The sequence below is a fragment of the Barbus barbus genome (assembly GCF_936440315.1).
Source record: "Barbus barbus genome assembly, chromosome: 25".
Classification (NCBI taxonomy): domain Eukaryota; kingdom Metazoa; phylum Chordata; class Actinopteri; order Cypriniformes; family Cyprinidae; genus Barbus; species Barbus barbus.
The window spans coordinates 12,682,786-12,697,413 of record NC_136753.1 but is presented as its reverse complement, the minus strand read 5'-3'; the positions used below and the strand labels follow the sequence as shown (position 1 = coordinate 12,697,413).

General features: G+C 38.1%; 1 protein-coding gene across 1 annotated transcript; it reads left to right on the top strand.

The window, feature by feature from the left end:
- The first annotated feature begins 3,994 nt into the window (after positions 1–3,994).
- On the top strand, positions 3,995–10,359 carry LOC306844543 (uncharacterized protein). Its single transcript, XM_079376762.1, has 4 exons — positions 3,995–4,124; positions 4,401–4,718; positions 4,958–5,142; positions 9,302–10,359. Exons 1-4 carry the CDS (start codon positions 4,043–4,045, stop codon positions 9,452–9,454), a joined length of 738 nt encoding a protein of 245 aa, XP_079232888.1. The 5' UTR covers positions 3,995–4,042; the 3' UTR covers positions 9,455–10,359.
- The last annotated feature ends 4,269 nt before the right edge of the window (positions 10,360–14,628 follow it).

Below are 14,628 nucleotides of genomic sequence, written 5' to 3'. Positions count from 1 at the left end.
TATTTTAAAGGCTGTTGTTGGCTTAGGTCTGTTTTTATAACCACAAAAAGAATAATAATAATAATATATATATATCTTAATACTTCTTTGTAAATTAGTATTTGAAGTAACAAGTTAACTTAACAAGTAGTGGAGCCCAAAGTGCAAACGGAGAGCCAAGGGAGTGATGGAACACAAATGAGTTGACCCCCAGAGTTGGAAGTGGGTATTTTTAGGGATGAGGTTGACCTGGAACAACTGAGGGCTAAGGCTGAGCATGAGCGAGAGTGGAACTGTCCGAGGTTGAAGGGGTAGAGTGCCAGAGAGCAGTAAATGGCCCACAAGTCCACAGCGATATACGACCTAGGTGGAGCCGACAGTCCGAGGGAGCCCAGCAAAGCCAAATGCCCGATGGTCCACGCTGGAGTCGAGGGAAGAAAGAGCCCAGGTGTAGTATTTAGGGCCACAGTTAGAGGTAGAACAGAGCACACTGAGGCTGGAGGCAGAGTCACGGGGCTCATTACACCCAGGAAGAAGTGGCTCCCAAGCAGACCAAAGGTATAACCATGCCACAGAGAAGAGGAACTGAAGGACTGATGGGGGATGGTGATGACTGGTTGGCAGGAGTGGCTGAGGACTGAGGAGGGTAGTGGAGAACAGCACAGAAACCAACAAAAAACAATGCAGTTCTAATAGCAGTCTGGAGAGGTCATGGGAAAGGGAGGGTGGGCAGAGTCAGCAGGACTAAAGATGATAATACATATTCAGGCAAGATTAAGGGACACAAGGGATTCATCTCTCTACCCTAAGACAAACTGTCCATTAAGTTCAGTCATTACTCACTCGCAGTGGCATGAGAGTGAGGGGACTCCATATGGACATCCATACTCCATACGTATTCCACAAGGACCCCCATGGCAGTGATGCTGGCTCACAACTCTGAGGCCTGTTTCATAAAAGATGCTAAGAATAGCGTGGATTGAAGTACAAAACCTGACTTGAAGTAACCTAACAAATTAATCGGTGCTAAAGCGGTTCCATGTTCACACAATCTCACAGGTTCAATGAGTCAAGATTATTTGATGTGCATGCTTATTCTTGCAGGCCTTAATGTCGTTTATGAATCAAATCGATCCACCATGGCAAACAGTGAATATACAGTGTACTTTTATTTTGGACTGATAATAAAGTCAAATAATTGTATGTGAGAGAGTCAGTCGTAAGTAATATCATTGCGTTCTTATTGGTCAGTGTTAGAGGAACTCAGACTTAGTTTGCAGACTGAAAGTTACCCTGCTCTGGACCTGGGGGCTGTTTTATAAAACAAGTTTGCCAAATAAGCCAGGCTTATTTCAGTTTGTCTGACTTATTGTCACTTTATTTGGTTTCAGAAAGCAAATTTACCATAGCTCAAACTCAGTCACTCTGGCAACTTATGCTGGGAAACTAACCTTGTCCGGAGCAGGCTAACTGTCAGGCTAAGCAGAGTTCCTCTAACACTGACCAATACGAATGCATTGATATTACCACTGACTCTCTCACATGCAATTTTACTTTATTATCAGTCCAAAAATGAAAATATACAGAAAGTGCAACTTAAATAAATTAAATAATACAGGCCTTGGCTACAACCAATGTATTATGCTCCAAATTTAATGATCTTTTTTAAGATATATGAAAACCTTTTAACAAAGTTGATACTTGCACATTCAGTTGATCAGCTGTTTTATGGTTATAGTAAAACATTACAATCTAAAATTTTTATTTAAAACATTAAAGCTGTAACGGTTTTGTAGTTGTAAAGGTAGGCGCACAACAAGGAGTGGACGAAAAAGAGTTTTAATAGGCATCAACACACTATACCATTATAAAACATTAAACCAAAATGAAGACGAAGGGAGAACTGAGGACTTATAAAGGGACTGGAACAAAGGAACAAAGGAGATGATTAATACAAAACAGGTGAATGGAATAAAGGATGATTAACTAATGACAGGAACCGACCAAATAAGGACAAACAGGAACTAAACAGAAATCAACACGTGACAAAAGCATTAAAACACTAAATTAAAAGTTAAAATCACTGAATTAAAAATGATATTAAATAATAGAAAACAGACTACATTTGAACTGATAAGAGGAATACACATTAACTCATTAGAGGTAGCAATTAGGGCTGTATTAGCCAGCTTACATTTGATTTACAGTTACACAGCACAAATATATTCACTGTTTGCCATGGTGGATCGATTTGATCCATGATCGACATTAAGGGCTGCTTAAGAATAGGCAACATCAAATTATCTAGATTCACTGAACCTGGATCAAATTAGTGAGATTGTGTGAACTTAAATTGTCGTTTATGAAACCGATTTAGTGATTTGTTAGGTTATTTCAAGTCAGGTTTTGGACTTTAATCCCTGCTTTTCTTAGCGTCTTTTATGAAATATCCCCCAGGTTAGTTTCTTAGCATAAGTTGCCACAGTGACTAAGCTTGATCTATGTTAAATTTGCTTTATGGAACCAAATCTTTTGACAATGAGTCAGACTAACTGAAATAAGGCTCATTTGGTAAACCTGCTTTATGAAACAGGCCTCTGGTCAGACCAGAGGTGCTTCGGCTCCAGGGCGATGGTATGCGCAGTCCTTCTTTCCTTAGGCACAGGCTAACATGTTGCGGGTGGTTCCAGTCTGCAGGGGGTGCTGGCAAAATATCCATCAATCGAGGTGGTGACGAGTTGGGCTCTGGGTTAGACTGCAGCTGTGGCATGACTCTGGAAACACTCCCCAGACACTTGATGACGGCATCTCTCCTTGAGTCTCCAAGTCCTTGAGTGTCTGGGAGGTCTACTTGATGTTGGTAGTTGGCCCTGATCCAATACAAAGATTTTAGCATCTCGTTGTGTACGGGGAACGAACGGCGAGATGACAAAACTGCAACATGTAATTCATGAAATCATGCCAACTCTGGGCTGCACTGCAAAATCCATTTCTTGGTCTGGTCTTTTGTCACAACTTTGATGTTAAAAGCACACAAAGAAGACGAGGGGCCTCATTTATAAAATATTGCACAGAAACCATCCTAAATTTGATCTTACAATAATATCATATCAAAGAATGAACGTACGAACAGAAAACGCGCGTACGCGTCTCTTTCAGATGTGAAATCTAGGAATCGCAAATGATCTTGAACTTGCAGGCAATTGAATGGTTTCAGCTCTCTGCCTTGTAAACGACTCCTAATTAATGGCATTAACAAAAAATATCACCAATCATCATAATTTATAACAGTGAGCTGCAAGAACAGCTTACATTTTAAAAAACCTGCAATACTCCGACAATAAAAAGTGCGTACGTCTGCTCAGACCCTGACGTGAAGCTAAGCACTTTTCCACGTCAAAGACCGTCTTTATAAATATGAGCGCTGGCGTAGATTTAAGCGTATGCACACTCTAAGATCAAATCTGAGCATACAAACACTTTATAAATGAGGCCCGAGGTCTTTAATGATCCACACTGGAAAGAATCCAAACAAAGCATACAAACCAAACACAACCAACATTGACAATACCAGAAAAACCTAGGAGGAACACATATGAATTTATATACAAATGATAATGAGGTGAAGATACAGCTGAAGACACATATTAAATCCTTTTAATGTGTCAACACTCCACATAACTTTATATAATGCACATAACATCCTAATTGAATAAATACATAAATAAATATATAAATAAATAGGAAAGTTTAAACATTCAGGATTAGACTGTAAAAAGCACGTCCTTAAAATCAATGTTGAGGACTCATGTCATTAATGACTTGTTTAGGCTATTTGTGTCACAGTGTTACCAACTGTTTTGTGAGTTGTCAAGTGAGAATATGTATTGTATATTATATATCTATATTCTAAGCTAACATAGCTACTGCAATTACAATGCAAAACTACTTGGTTCTCAACTTCCTTGAGAAAAAAAAGTTTCTGATAAATGCTGCATGTGACCACCACTTCCACCAGATGCTATTCAACAGAAGCTAGTCATAGTCTCGCAGAGCTGTGAAGATGGTGTGTGTTGTGAGATACAGTTTTCTATTGATCAGTATCTGTTTAAGAAGCATCCCAGGGGCAGACGCAATGGTGAAAGGTATGAACATGTATATTTATATACATTTTGCTTTCCATTTCAACATTTAAAAATGTTAATTTCATGGATACTAGATCCTGCAGTAGAAAATGTTTTGTAGAAATTTAAGAGTTAAGAAAGTTAAGAAAAGACAATTGAGCACACTCATGTAAATGAAATACTTTATTTGTGTGTTTAGATGTTTGTGCATGTTGCTACAAAAATTAAGATGCACTATAGCCTGGACATTCATCAGTGACTGTTTAAGGTCTCATTAGTTGTTTTTCTTAAACACAGTTACACCTTTAATTGGAGCTGTTGGGAATGAGATCATCATCCAGTGCGCTACTGATAAAACCCCTCAAGATGGAGTGTACATGTACAAACGAGAAGGAGCAAGTAAAAATAGGCAGGACGTCTTCTACTATTACAAAGACAACAATTTTACCCCTAAATCAGACATGTACAAAGCCAAAGTCCATGTAGCTGGAACATTTCCCAACCTTAATGTCACCTTCTCAAAGTTACATAGCGCAGACATTGGGCTTTACTGGTGTGAATTTAATTTGGAAGAAAAAATTACAGTCGGTCACGCGGTCACATGGTTATGGATAGGTAAGTGTGTCTTACACTTCATGTAAATAATTTTATTATCAAACATGATGGGTTTATTGTGGTCTGAATGCAATGCATGTATTTAGTATGTAAACTATGTAAACGGGAAACTTATATTCAGATGCAGAGTTTGAGAATTACAGTATTTTTTTTATTAATACTGAATGAAAAACAACATAGAGGATAGCTCTGATTCTCTGACCTTGAATTTCTATTCTTTTCTATCATGGAAAAATCAGAGGGAAAAAAAGAAGATGAAACAAAAAAACAAAACGAAACAAAAGAACAAGAAATAGAAAAAGAAAAAGAAAAAGAAAAAGAAGATATAAAGTGCCCAGAAGATGCTTATGTGAAGATCGTTCTCATTGTGTGTGCTGTCATGTCGCTACTGTGCATCATTGGTTTCGTCTTAGTGATTCTGAAGGTAAGTATATATATATACACCCAAAAATCAGTGTGGATCTCCTGGCACAAAGCAAATGCAAAAACTAAACTTATAAACAACATTATGCATATATCTGAAATACATTACAGAGGAATGCTGTCATGTGTAAACCTGCAGTGCGCAAATGACAGCTGCTTTTGAAACTCTTTGTGGTTTAATTTGTTGTTGAATATCTGTTGCTGTCTAATTCTTTTGCAGTTCCTAAACTCTGGGTTGATTTTCTGTTTACATTTATACACTAAGCAAAACTTAAAACTAACTTTCCAAACACTCTGTTTGTCAAAATAAGTTAAAGCTTTACATGTAAAATTACTTATGGCGTGTTTAAAAACCACAGGAAACTTTTGAAATGGTGCTCAAAAGTCAAGCTCACTGACTGTGAATGCAAACCGCACTACACTTTCAGATGTCTTTTAATAGATGAATACTACAGTGGCTGAGAGTGCTCAACGAGCTGCAACTTCAGAAAACATGTGCAAATAGAAAAAGCACCAGCAAATTAAGTCAAGTCAAGTCAAGTCACCTTTATTTATATAGCGCTTTTAACAATGTAAATTGTGTCAAAGCAACTGCACAATATCAAAATCAAAATCCTCTGGCCAACAAACCAGCAGTTCAATTTAACTGCAGCAAAGTCAGATTGTAAGGTCTCAACTAGTTCCAGTGGTCATTTGGTAATTCTGTATGTTGTCTGAGCGTTGGCATCCTCTTAGGTCCTCTGAGGGGTTGGCATTATCTTTTCTCAGGTGTTCGGTCATCTCAGATCATTTAGGGGTTGGATCCAGACTGAAGCTTCTGTCATTCCTAATTACCACGGGATGTTAATCCCGTGGCAGAAACAGAGACAAATAGAGACATAATTAGCGTAGCTGCTGTTCCATCTAAGCAAAAATGATTTGTTCAACCCAAGCTAAAGAATAATAATAATGTACATTTGATCAGATATACTACAGTACAAGATTATAAAATGCATTATGTGAATGCTTGGCTAAAGAGATGTGTCTTTAATCTAGATTTAAACATAGAGAGTGTGTCTGAACCCCGAACGTTATCAGGAAGGCTATTCCAAAGTTTAGGAGCCAAATGTGAAAAAGCTCTACCTCCTTTAGTGGACTTTGCTATCCTAGGCACTACCAAAAGTCCAGAGTTTTGCGACCTTAAGGAGCGGGTTGGATTGTAGCGTGGTAGAAGACAAGTTAGGTACGCAGGAGCTAAACCATTTAGGGCCTTATAGGCAAGTAATAATATTTTGTAAATGATACGGAACTGAATAGGTAGCCAGTGCAGAGACTGTAAAATTGGGGTAATATGATCATATTTTCTTGATCTGGTAAGAACTCTAGCCGCTGCATTTTGGACTATCTGTAGCTTGTTTATTGAAGATGCAGGACAACCAGCTAGCAGTGCATTACAATAGTCCAGTCTAGAGGTCATGAATGCATGGACTAGCTTTTCTGCATCAGAAACAGGAAGCATGTTTCGAAGCTTGGCAATGTTTCTAAGATGGAAGAATGCTGTTTTTGTAACATGGGAAATATGATTTTTAAAGGACAAATTGCTGTCTAATATAACAACCAGATTTTTGACTTTAGAGGATGTGACAGTGCATCCGTCTAGTTGTAAATTGTAATCCAAGAGATTCTGTGTATTGTTTTTTGGTCCAATAAGTAATATCTCTGTCTTATCTGAATTTAATAGGAGGAAATTATTGGTCATCCAATCTTTTAAATTTTTTACACAATCTATTACCTTAGATAGTTTAGAAGTTTCACCTGGTTTTGTTGAGATATATAGTTGAGTATCATCAGCATAGCAATGAAAACTAATCCCGTATTTTCTAATAATATTACCAAGAGGCAACATGTATATTGAAAATAGAAGAGGACCTAGGACTGATCCTTGTGGTACTCCATACTTTACTGGTGATAATTGTGATGACTCTCCATTTAAATGAACAAAGTGGTAGCGATCGGACAGGTATGATTTAAACCACCTTAAAGCCTGCCCTTGAATACCAATATGGTTTTGTAGTCGATCTATGAGTATATCATGGTCTATAGTGTCAAACGCAGCACTAAGATCAAGTAATACTAGCAATGAGATGCAGCCTTGGTCTGAAGCAAGAAGCAAGTCATTTGTAATTTTAACAAGTGCAGTTTCTGTGCTATGGTGAGGCCTGAAACCTGACTGAAATTCTTCATAGAGATCATTTTTTTGCAAGAAGGAGCACAATTGAGCAGACACAACTTTTTCTAAAATTTTTGACATAAACGGAAGATTTGAAATGGGTCTGTAATTTGCCAGTTCATTAGAATCTAGTTGTGGTTTCTTAATAAGAGGCTTAATAACCGCCAGCTTGAATGGTTTTGGGACGTGACCTAAGGCTAACGATGAGTTAATAATATTGAGAAGCGGTTCTTCTGCTACGGGCAACAACTCTTTCAGTAGTTTAGTGGGTATAGGATCTAATAAACACGTTGTTGGTTTAGATGCACTGATAAGTTTATTTAGCTCTTCCTGTCCTATAGTTGTAAAGCACTGCAGTTTTTCTTTGGGTGCGATGAATGAAGCTGAAATACTAGACGCAGTAGAATCTACATTTGTTATTGTATTTCTGATGTTATCTATTTTATCAGTAAAGAAATTCATAAAATCATTACTATTAAATTGTGAGGGAATATTTAGATCGGGCGGTGTCTGTTTATTAAGAAAACTTCTTCATCAATTTGACAGCAGTTGCTGCAAATTCTCACAACACAAATAATTAAAGAAACTCACTACAAATGCTCACAATTTTAATATTTTATTTGCAGTGCGTTTCTTTATTTGGTTGTTTTGTGAGTATTTGCAGTGCATTTCTTTATTTGGTTGTGTTGTGAGCATTTGCAGTGCGCTTGTTGTCAAAACGATGAAGTTGTTTTATTAATTTGCAGGTCTTTTTTCTATTTGCAGTGCGTTTCTTTATTTGGTTGTGTTGTGAGCATTTGCAGTGTGCTTGTTGTCAAAACGATGAAGTTGTTTTATTAATTTGCAGGTCTTTTTTCTATTTGCAGTGCATTTCTTTATTTGGTTGTGCTGTGAGCATTTGCAGTGCGCTTGTTGTCAAATCGATGAAGTTGTTTTCTTAATTTGCAGGTCTTTTTTCTATTTGCAGTGCGTTTCTTTATTTGGTTGTGTTGTGAGCATTTGCAGTGCGCTTGTTGTCAAATCGATGAAGTTGTTTTCTTAATTTGCAGGTCTTTTTTCTATTTGCAGTGCGTTTCTTTATTTGGTTGTGTTGTGAGCATTTGCAGTGCGCTTGTTGTCAAAACGATGAAGTTGTTTTATTAATTTGCAGGTCTTTTTTCTATTTGCAGTGCGTTTCTTTATTTGGTTGTGTTGTGAGCATTCGCAGTGCGCTTGTTGTCAAAACGATGAAGTTGTTTTATTAATTTGCAGGTCTTTTTTCTATTTGCAGTGCGTTTCTTTATTTGGTTGTGTTGTGAGCATTTGCAGTGCGCTTGTCAAATCGATGAAGTTGTTTTCTTAATTTGCAGGTATTTTTTTCTATTTGCAGAGCATTGAGCTCTCTCGGCCACCGTATGAACCACTTAACGGTTGACATAATCATTAGCTAATGCACGTTAATGCACAGCTCACATTCTATAACCAAATCACTTCTATAGGCTTTCAATCGAGAAACAGAAGCCACAAAGCTAAAAAAAAAACAACAACAAAAAAAAACCCTACAACTTTTCAAATAAACACCCTTGTTTTTTTATTCGACCACAAAAAAATCGCTGTTATGTCTGATTGTTTATTGACAGATTTCACAGTATGCGCCGCTAGCAGTCATGTACCACAAGCAAGCGTCAAAATTCTTCTGAACAAGATTGACAGGTTCACAAGTTGATCCTGTTCATCCGTGTCTCTCTTCCAAATAAAATGTCCTTTTAATCTTCTCAGTGGTTCTGAACCCTGTTCCTGTACAGTCCCCCCCCCCCCCCCATTACTGTACCCCTGTTTACTGGTGTGCTGTTTTCCTATAGTCAGTTTAGAAGCTGAAGGAAGATTTGGAGAATCTTGAAGGTCAAGAACATTGCAAGATTCATGACAATTTGATATTTTTAAATGATTCACTTCTTTTTGTCATCCTCAGGTGAAGAGGTGTTGGGGGAACAAGAAATACAGACCATCAAATCAACCCTCAGACTCAGTTTATGAAGAGATGAAACGGAGCAATTCGGACGGCCAGACCAGTGTACGGATATTGATCAACTCAGACTATCAATCTACCAAGCTAATGCGCTAAATATAGAGTTTAAGTTGTATAACTCTCTATTTGGATTGGCAAAGCTTTTAAATGATTTATTGCTTCGTATTTGAGTTTATCATTTACATTTTTTTCTGTTCCTGTCAGTTCAGAGAGAGAGAAATAAAATTCTATAATTAATTTAGTGTGATTATCAGAATTATATTTAAGATGCTGTAGATGAGGAAGAATTTAAAATAGTTTAAGTGTGTGAAGAACAGAAAAAGATGCAGTGGTTTAAGAGATATTGTTAGTTGATGGACAAATTAAGTGTCAAAGACCTCTTTTGTGGTCTGATGTGCTCATGCATGTGCAAAGAACTCAAGAAAGTTGTGAAGTGCCTGCTACTTTCTGTCTGACAAATAGGCCAACAGTGAACTGATTGATGGAAAATAGATAATCATATTTCACTCCTCTGATCATAATAATAGCATTAACGCCTTTTTGTCTTATTGCAATTTTTAAACTAAACAGAAAAATGATACTTGTTTGCACAGTGTGTATTTGACTCTTTGATGTTTGTTTTTTAACTTGGTTTCTACTCTTAACCAATCATCTTCCTTTGCAGTTGTGGTATTGTATTCTTCCTTTCTATAACCTTTTAGAATGCATCAAAACAAAGCCACACTGACATGTTTCTTGTGTTGACTAACGTTGAACTTTTAAAACTTATGCAGTGTGTTTGCAGATGAGGCTTTTATGTATTAAGTAACATGCATGCTGTTACTTTTGTACTTTTGTACATTTGTAATGTATTTTAATGTTTTAATGTAATGTCAATGTTTTTTTGTTTTTTTGCATATCTTGTCTCTGACAAGCGTGTCTCTTGTCTCTCTATGTGCAAATTAACATTGTAAAGTAAAATGCAACAAAATATTTCATTAAATAATGGATCGAATTATTTTAAACTGCTTTAGGTGGATTTCTTATACACTGATGTATTACAGTAATACACTAATACAGTAAATTACCAACAAATTCTGTTGACAATCCTCAGAATGAGTCATTTTACTCAGCGTAAAGAGAAAAGATATTTACTTCAGTTTAGAAATCTCTTAACATAAAATAAATGGTAACACTTTACAGTAAGTTTCCAATTGTTAATTATATTTAATGCACTAACTAACATTAACTCACAATAATTTGTTACAGTGTTTATTCATCTTTGTTAACATAATAAAAATTGTTCATTGTTAGTCTGTTAGGTCAGGTCCATTAAATAATATTAATAGATACTTTTGAACTTTTGATTTTAATAATGTATTAGTAAATGTTGGAGTCAACATTAACGGAGATTAATAAATGCTTTAGAAATATATTTCATTGTTAGTTTATAATAAAGGGCACCTATTATGCCCCCTTTTGCAAGATGTAATATTGATCTTGAGTGTCCCTAGAATGTGTCTGTGAAGTTTCAGCTTCATACCCCACAGATCATTTATTCTAACATCTGGAAAATGTCATTTTTGGGGTGTGTCTAAAAAAAGAGTTTAATGTGTATTACTTTAAATGCTGCATATTCCCTCCCCGTCTCCAGAACAGGGCGTAGCATATAAATCTTTCTGCTTTGCATACCTACACAAATAAACAGCCGACAGTAGCAACATCACTTAGAGCAAGAGAACCGGTGTTCAGCCGTACATATGGGAAGCCAGATGCACTGAAAGTGGGAAGAAACAGCACAATGTTACAGAGCTTGCACTGTGCTGACCTGTCATCGTTGTGGCTCAATTGACCAAGCCATGCGACCGTGCTTCTGAAGAAACAGTGCATCACAAACTAATCTCACAAGCGTGACTCTGATCAGTCAAAATACTTTGATAACGTATGCCACAAATATGGTTAAAACGTTAAGCACTATAATGACATGACATTCACAAAGCAGTCTGAAGTGAAATGATTTGTGCAGCGGCATACATAAACGTATAGATTTTAAGGTGTGTTACCTTAAAAAAAAAAACTAATCCAATGTGTCCTTAGTGGCTCAGATGTTGGTAGAAAATAAAGACTCTGATGTTCAGTCTTACATCCAAAAACAGAACACAGGGATTGCTTATGAAAAGTTGTTGACATTACAGTCGCTTGAGAGTGATTAAAATGGAGGACAGCAACCGCTGAGGGAGAAAACTATGGAAATGCAGGGTTGTCAGTAGGGCAATCAGGCTCTGTGGCCTGGCCCTATGCAATGTGATGTCATATTGCTTAGAGAATAAAAACGGCAGGCCTAGTGAGACTGATTTGATTTAATGGGGATTAAAAATAAGGAGAGGGTGGATTTTTATCATTGTTGGGTGTTTGTGTTCACACACTGCTAACACACATTTATGTCCAAACACCATGTAAAAGTGGATTTTGCATAATAGGTGCCCTTTAACTAATGTAATTAATGTTAAAAATGGAACCTTATTGTAAAGTGTTACCAAATAAACTTATATTTATATAAACTTAATAATTATAACATTTTGATTAACAACAACTGATACAAATCAGATCAAAATGACAATAATTGACTTTAATATTCTTGTGCATGTTCAGGAGGATATCATGCCACTTTAACACAAGCTTACTGTAACATGTATGCTTTGTTTTCTGTCTGCCTTTTTTGGCCTAGTTTTCCTTAGTTGCCCTGATCAGGGGCGGACTGGCCATCTGGCAGACCGGGCATTTTCCCGCTGGGCCGACGTACTTTTTGGTGTATAATACAGTAATAATACTCCGTTACAATAATAATAATACTTATTATTTTGCTCGTATGTAGTGGGCCGGTCTGGGCCAAAATGCTAGGGCCGATTATTTGTCCCAGTCCAGCCCTGGCCCTGATTAGTTCATTATGTTTACCTGTTGTCTGATTAATTAACTAATCAGTTCCTTTGTTTTCCTCTTGTACTTAAACCCTCAGTTCTCCATTTGACTCTGTCTGTTCTCTCTGTTATAATAGTGTTTGGTAATGTTTCTCTGAGTTTGTTATTAAAGTCTATTCAGTTATATTCCTTCATTGTGCAGGTGCTTTTATTACCAGACGTTACACTTATATTTAACTCAAGATTTTCATTAAAGTACTAAAACACACTATGTAGAAAAGCAATACAATGTAAAATGCATTGTGATTTATTTATTTTTCATTGTAAAAGTGTAAAAATTTGCCATTGGATAATAATTGGAATAATACTTTGAAAGATATGAAGTTCCACACAAACAGAGTATTAAATTAGGTTTATTCTCTAACTAACACTGCTCATGCTTGACCAATCAGCAATATATAGCCCCCACGTGAGGCACTGTGGTTTGTAGACTCTTCCTGTTTATCTTCCGCTTTTTAGCTGACATTTATGCGAAATGACATACTTGACCAGACAAGATCTTTATGAACGCAAAACAAGTTAAAGCTCAGTCAAAAAGAGCTAAACTATTTTTAATGCATTCACATCTCATATAAAGATGGTAACAATTTACATTAATGTTCCCTTTGTAAAGGGTTAATAAAGGTGTTCATAAATGACTAAAAACATTTACAACAACAACAATAATAATAATAATTTACAAAAGCTTTATAAATTATTGATAAGCAGTTAATGCATGAATAACAGTTTTAATGCAATACCTACCAAATGGTGAGCCATTTGTAATTCACATTATAAAGGAATAATAAATATATTTATCCATACTTATTTCACTCAAAACTAGATTCCTGATTTATTGTAATGGAACGGGTCTGACACAGATGGTAAGTGAAATGACAAGGTGTTTATTTACAGTGAGAAATAGTGGATTGCAATAGTGAGGACTCTTCGGATGAGGTGAGTGTCACTTCGTGAGGTTTGAAGGAGCACAGAATGTCAATAGAAATCAGTCTTTCTGATGTTACAGATCCTGGGGACTGGCCGCGGCAGAGCGGTAGAGAGATGCGGCGAGCCGATCAAGCCACCGGAACAGACGAGAAGGAGGACTGGAATGGACAAGACAGAAGGTAAGTAGGGACAGGTAAGTTATCGCAGGTAGTTATACTCAGCTTAGTCAAGCGGTAGAGATGGTCCATGGAGTAATCCTAAGATCGGACAACTGGTGACTTTGGTGACTGAGCTTATAAGTGGTTGGTGATGATGAGGTGCAGGTGCAGGTGATTAAAACTCAGGTGAGATGGATCGGGGTAACTGGCTCTGGGAGGAGCCTGGTCCTTCTGTTACAGTACCCCCCCCTCCACGGCCCACTCCTGGGGGCCGACCTCGGCGTCGTGGTGGTCTGCCTCGGCCTCGAGGTGCAGGACGATCCGGATAGGAGGAGTGGAAATCATCCAGAAGGCTGGGATCGAGAACATCATCTCTGGGGATCCAGGAGCGCTCCTCGGGACCGTACCCCTCCCAGTCCACGAGGTATTCTAGTCTCCCACCACGACGCCGGGAATTTAGGATGTCCCGGACCTTGTAGATGGCTCCATCATCAATGATGAGTGGGAGAGGGGGTTCCTCGGTTGGACCAGGCTCTGGGGAAACAGAAGGGTGATATGGTTTGAGTAATGAGACGTGAAAGGTAGGGTGAATTTTATATTGTGCAGGGAGCTGAAGCTTGAAAGTGACCGGGTTGACCTGTTCCAAAATGGTGAAGGGGCCAACGAACCTGGGCTTACGGCTGGGCAGGCGTAGCCGAATGTCTCGGGTGGAGAGCCATACCTTCTGTCCAGGTAGATAGGTGGGTGTTGCTGAACGACGAGCATCGGCGGCGATCTTCTGCCTGCGTACTGCCCGTTGCAGATGGTGGTGTGCTGAGTCCCAGACTCCCTCGCTTTCTCGGAACCAGTGGTCGACCGCAGGCACATCGGAAGGTTCTCCGGACCAGGGAAATAATGGAGGCTGGAAACCGAGTACGCACTGGAAGGGAGAGAGTCCAGTAGAAGATTGACGGAGTGAGTTCTGGGCGTACTCGGCCCAGCCTAGGAACTGGTTCCAAGAATTCTGGCGGCGATGGCAGAAGGTTCTCAGGAAGCGCCCAATTTCCTGGATTTTGCGTTCAGTCTGCCCATTTGATTGAGGGTGATAACCGGAAGTCAAACTGATGGTCACACCTAGGAGGGCGAAGAAGGCCTTCCAAACACGGGAGATGAATTGTGGACCTCTGTCCGAGACTATATCTTCAGGGAGGCCGTAGTAACGGAAGACATTATTAAATAAGAGTTCAGC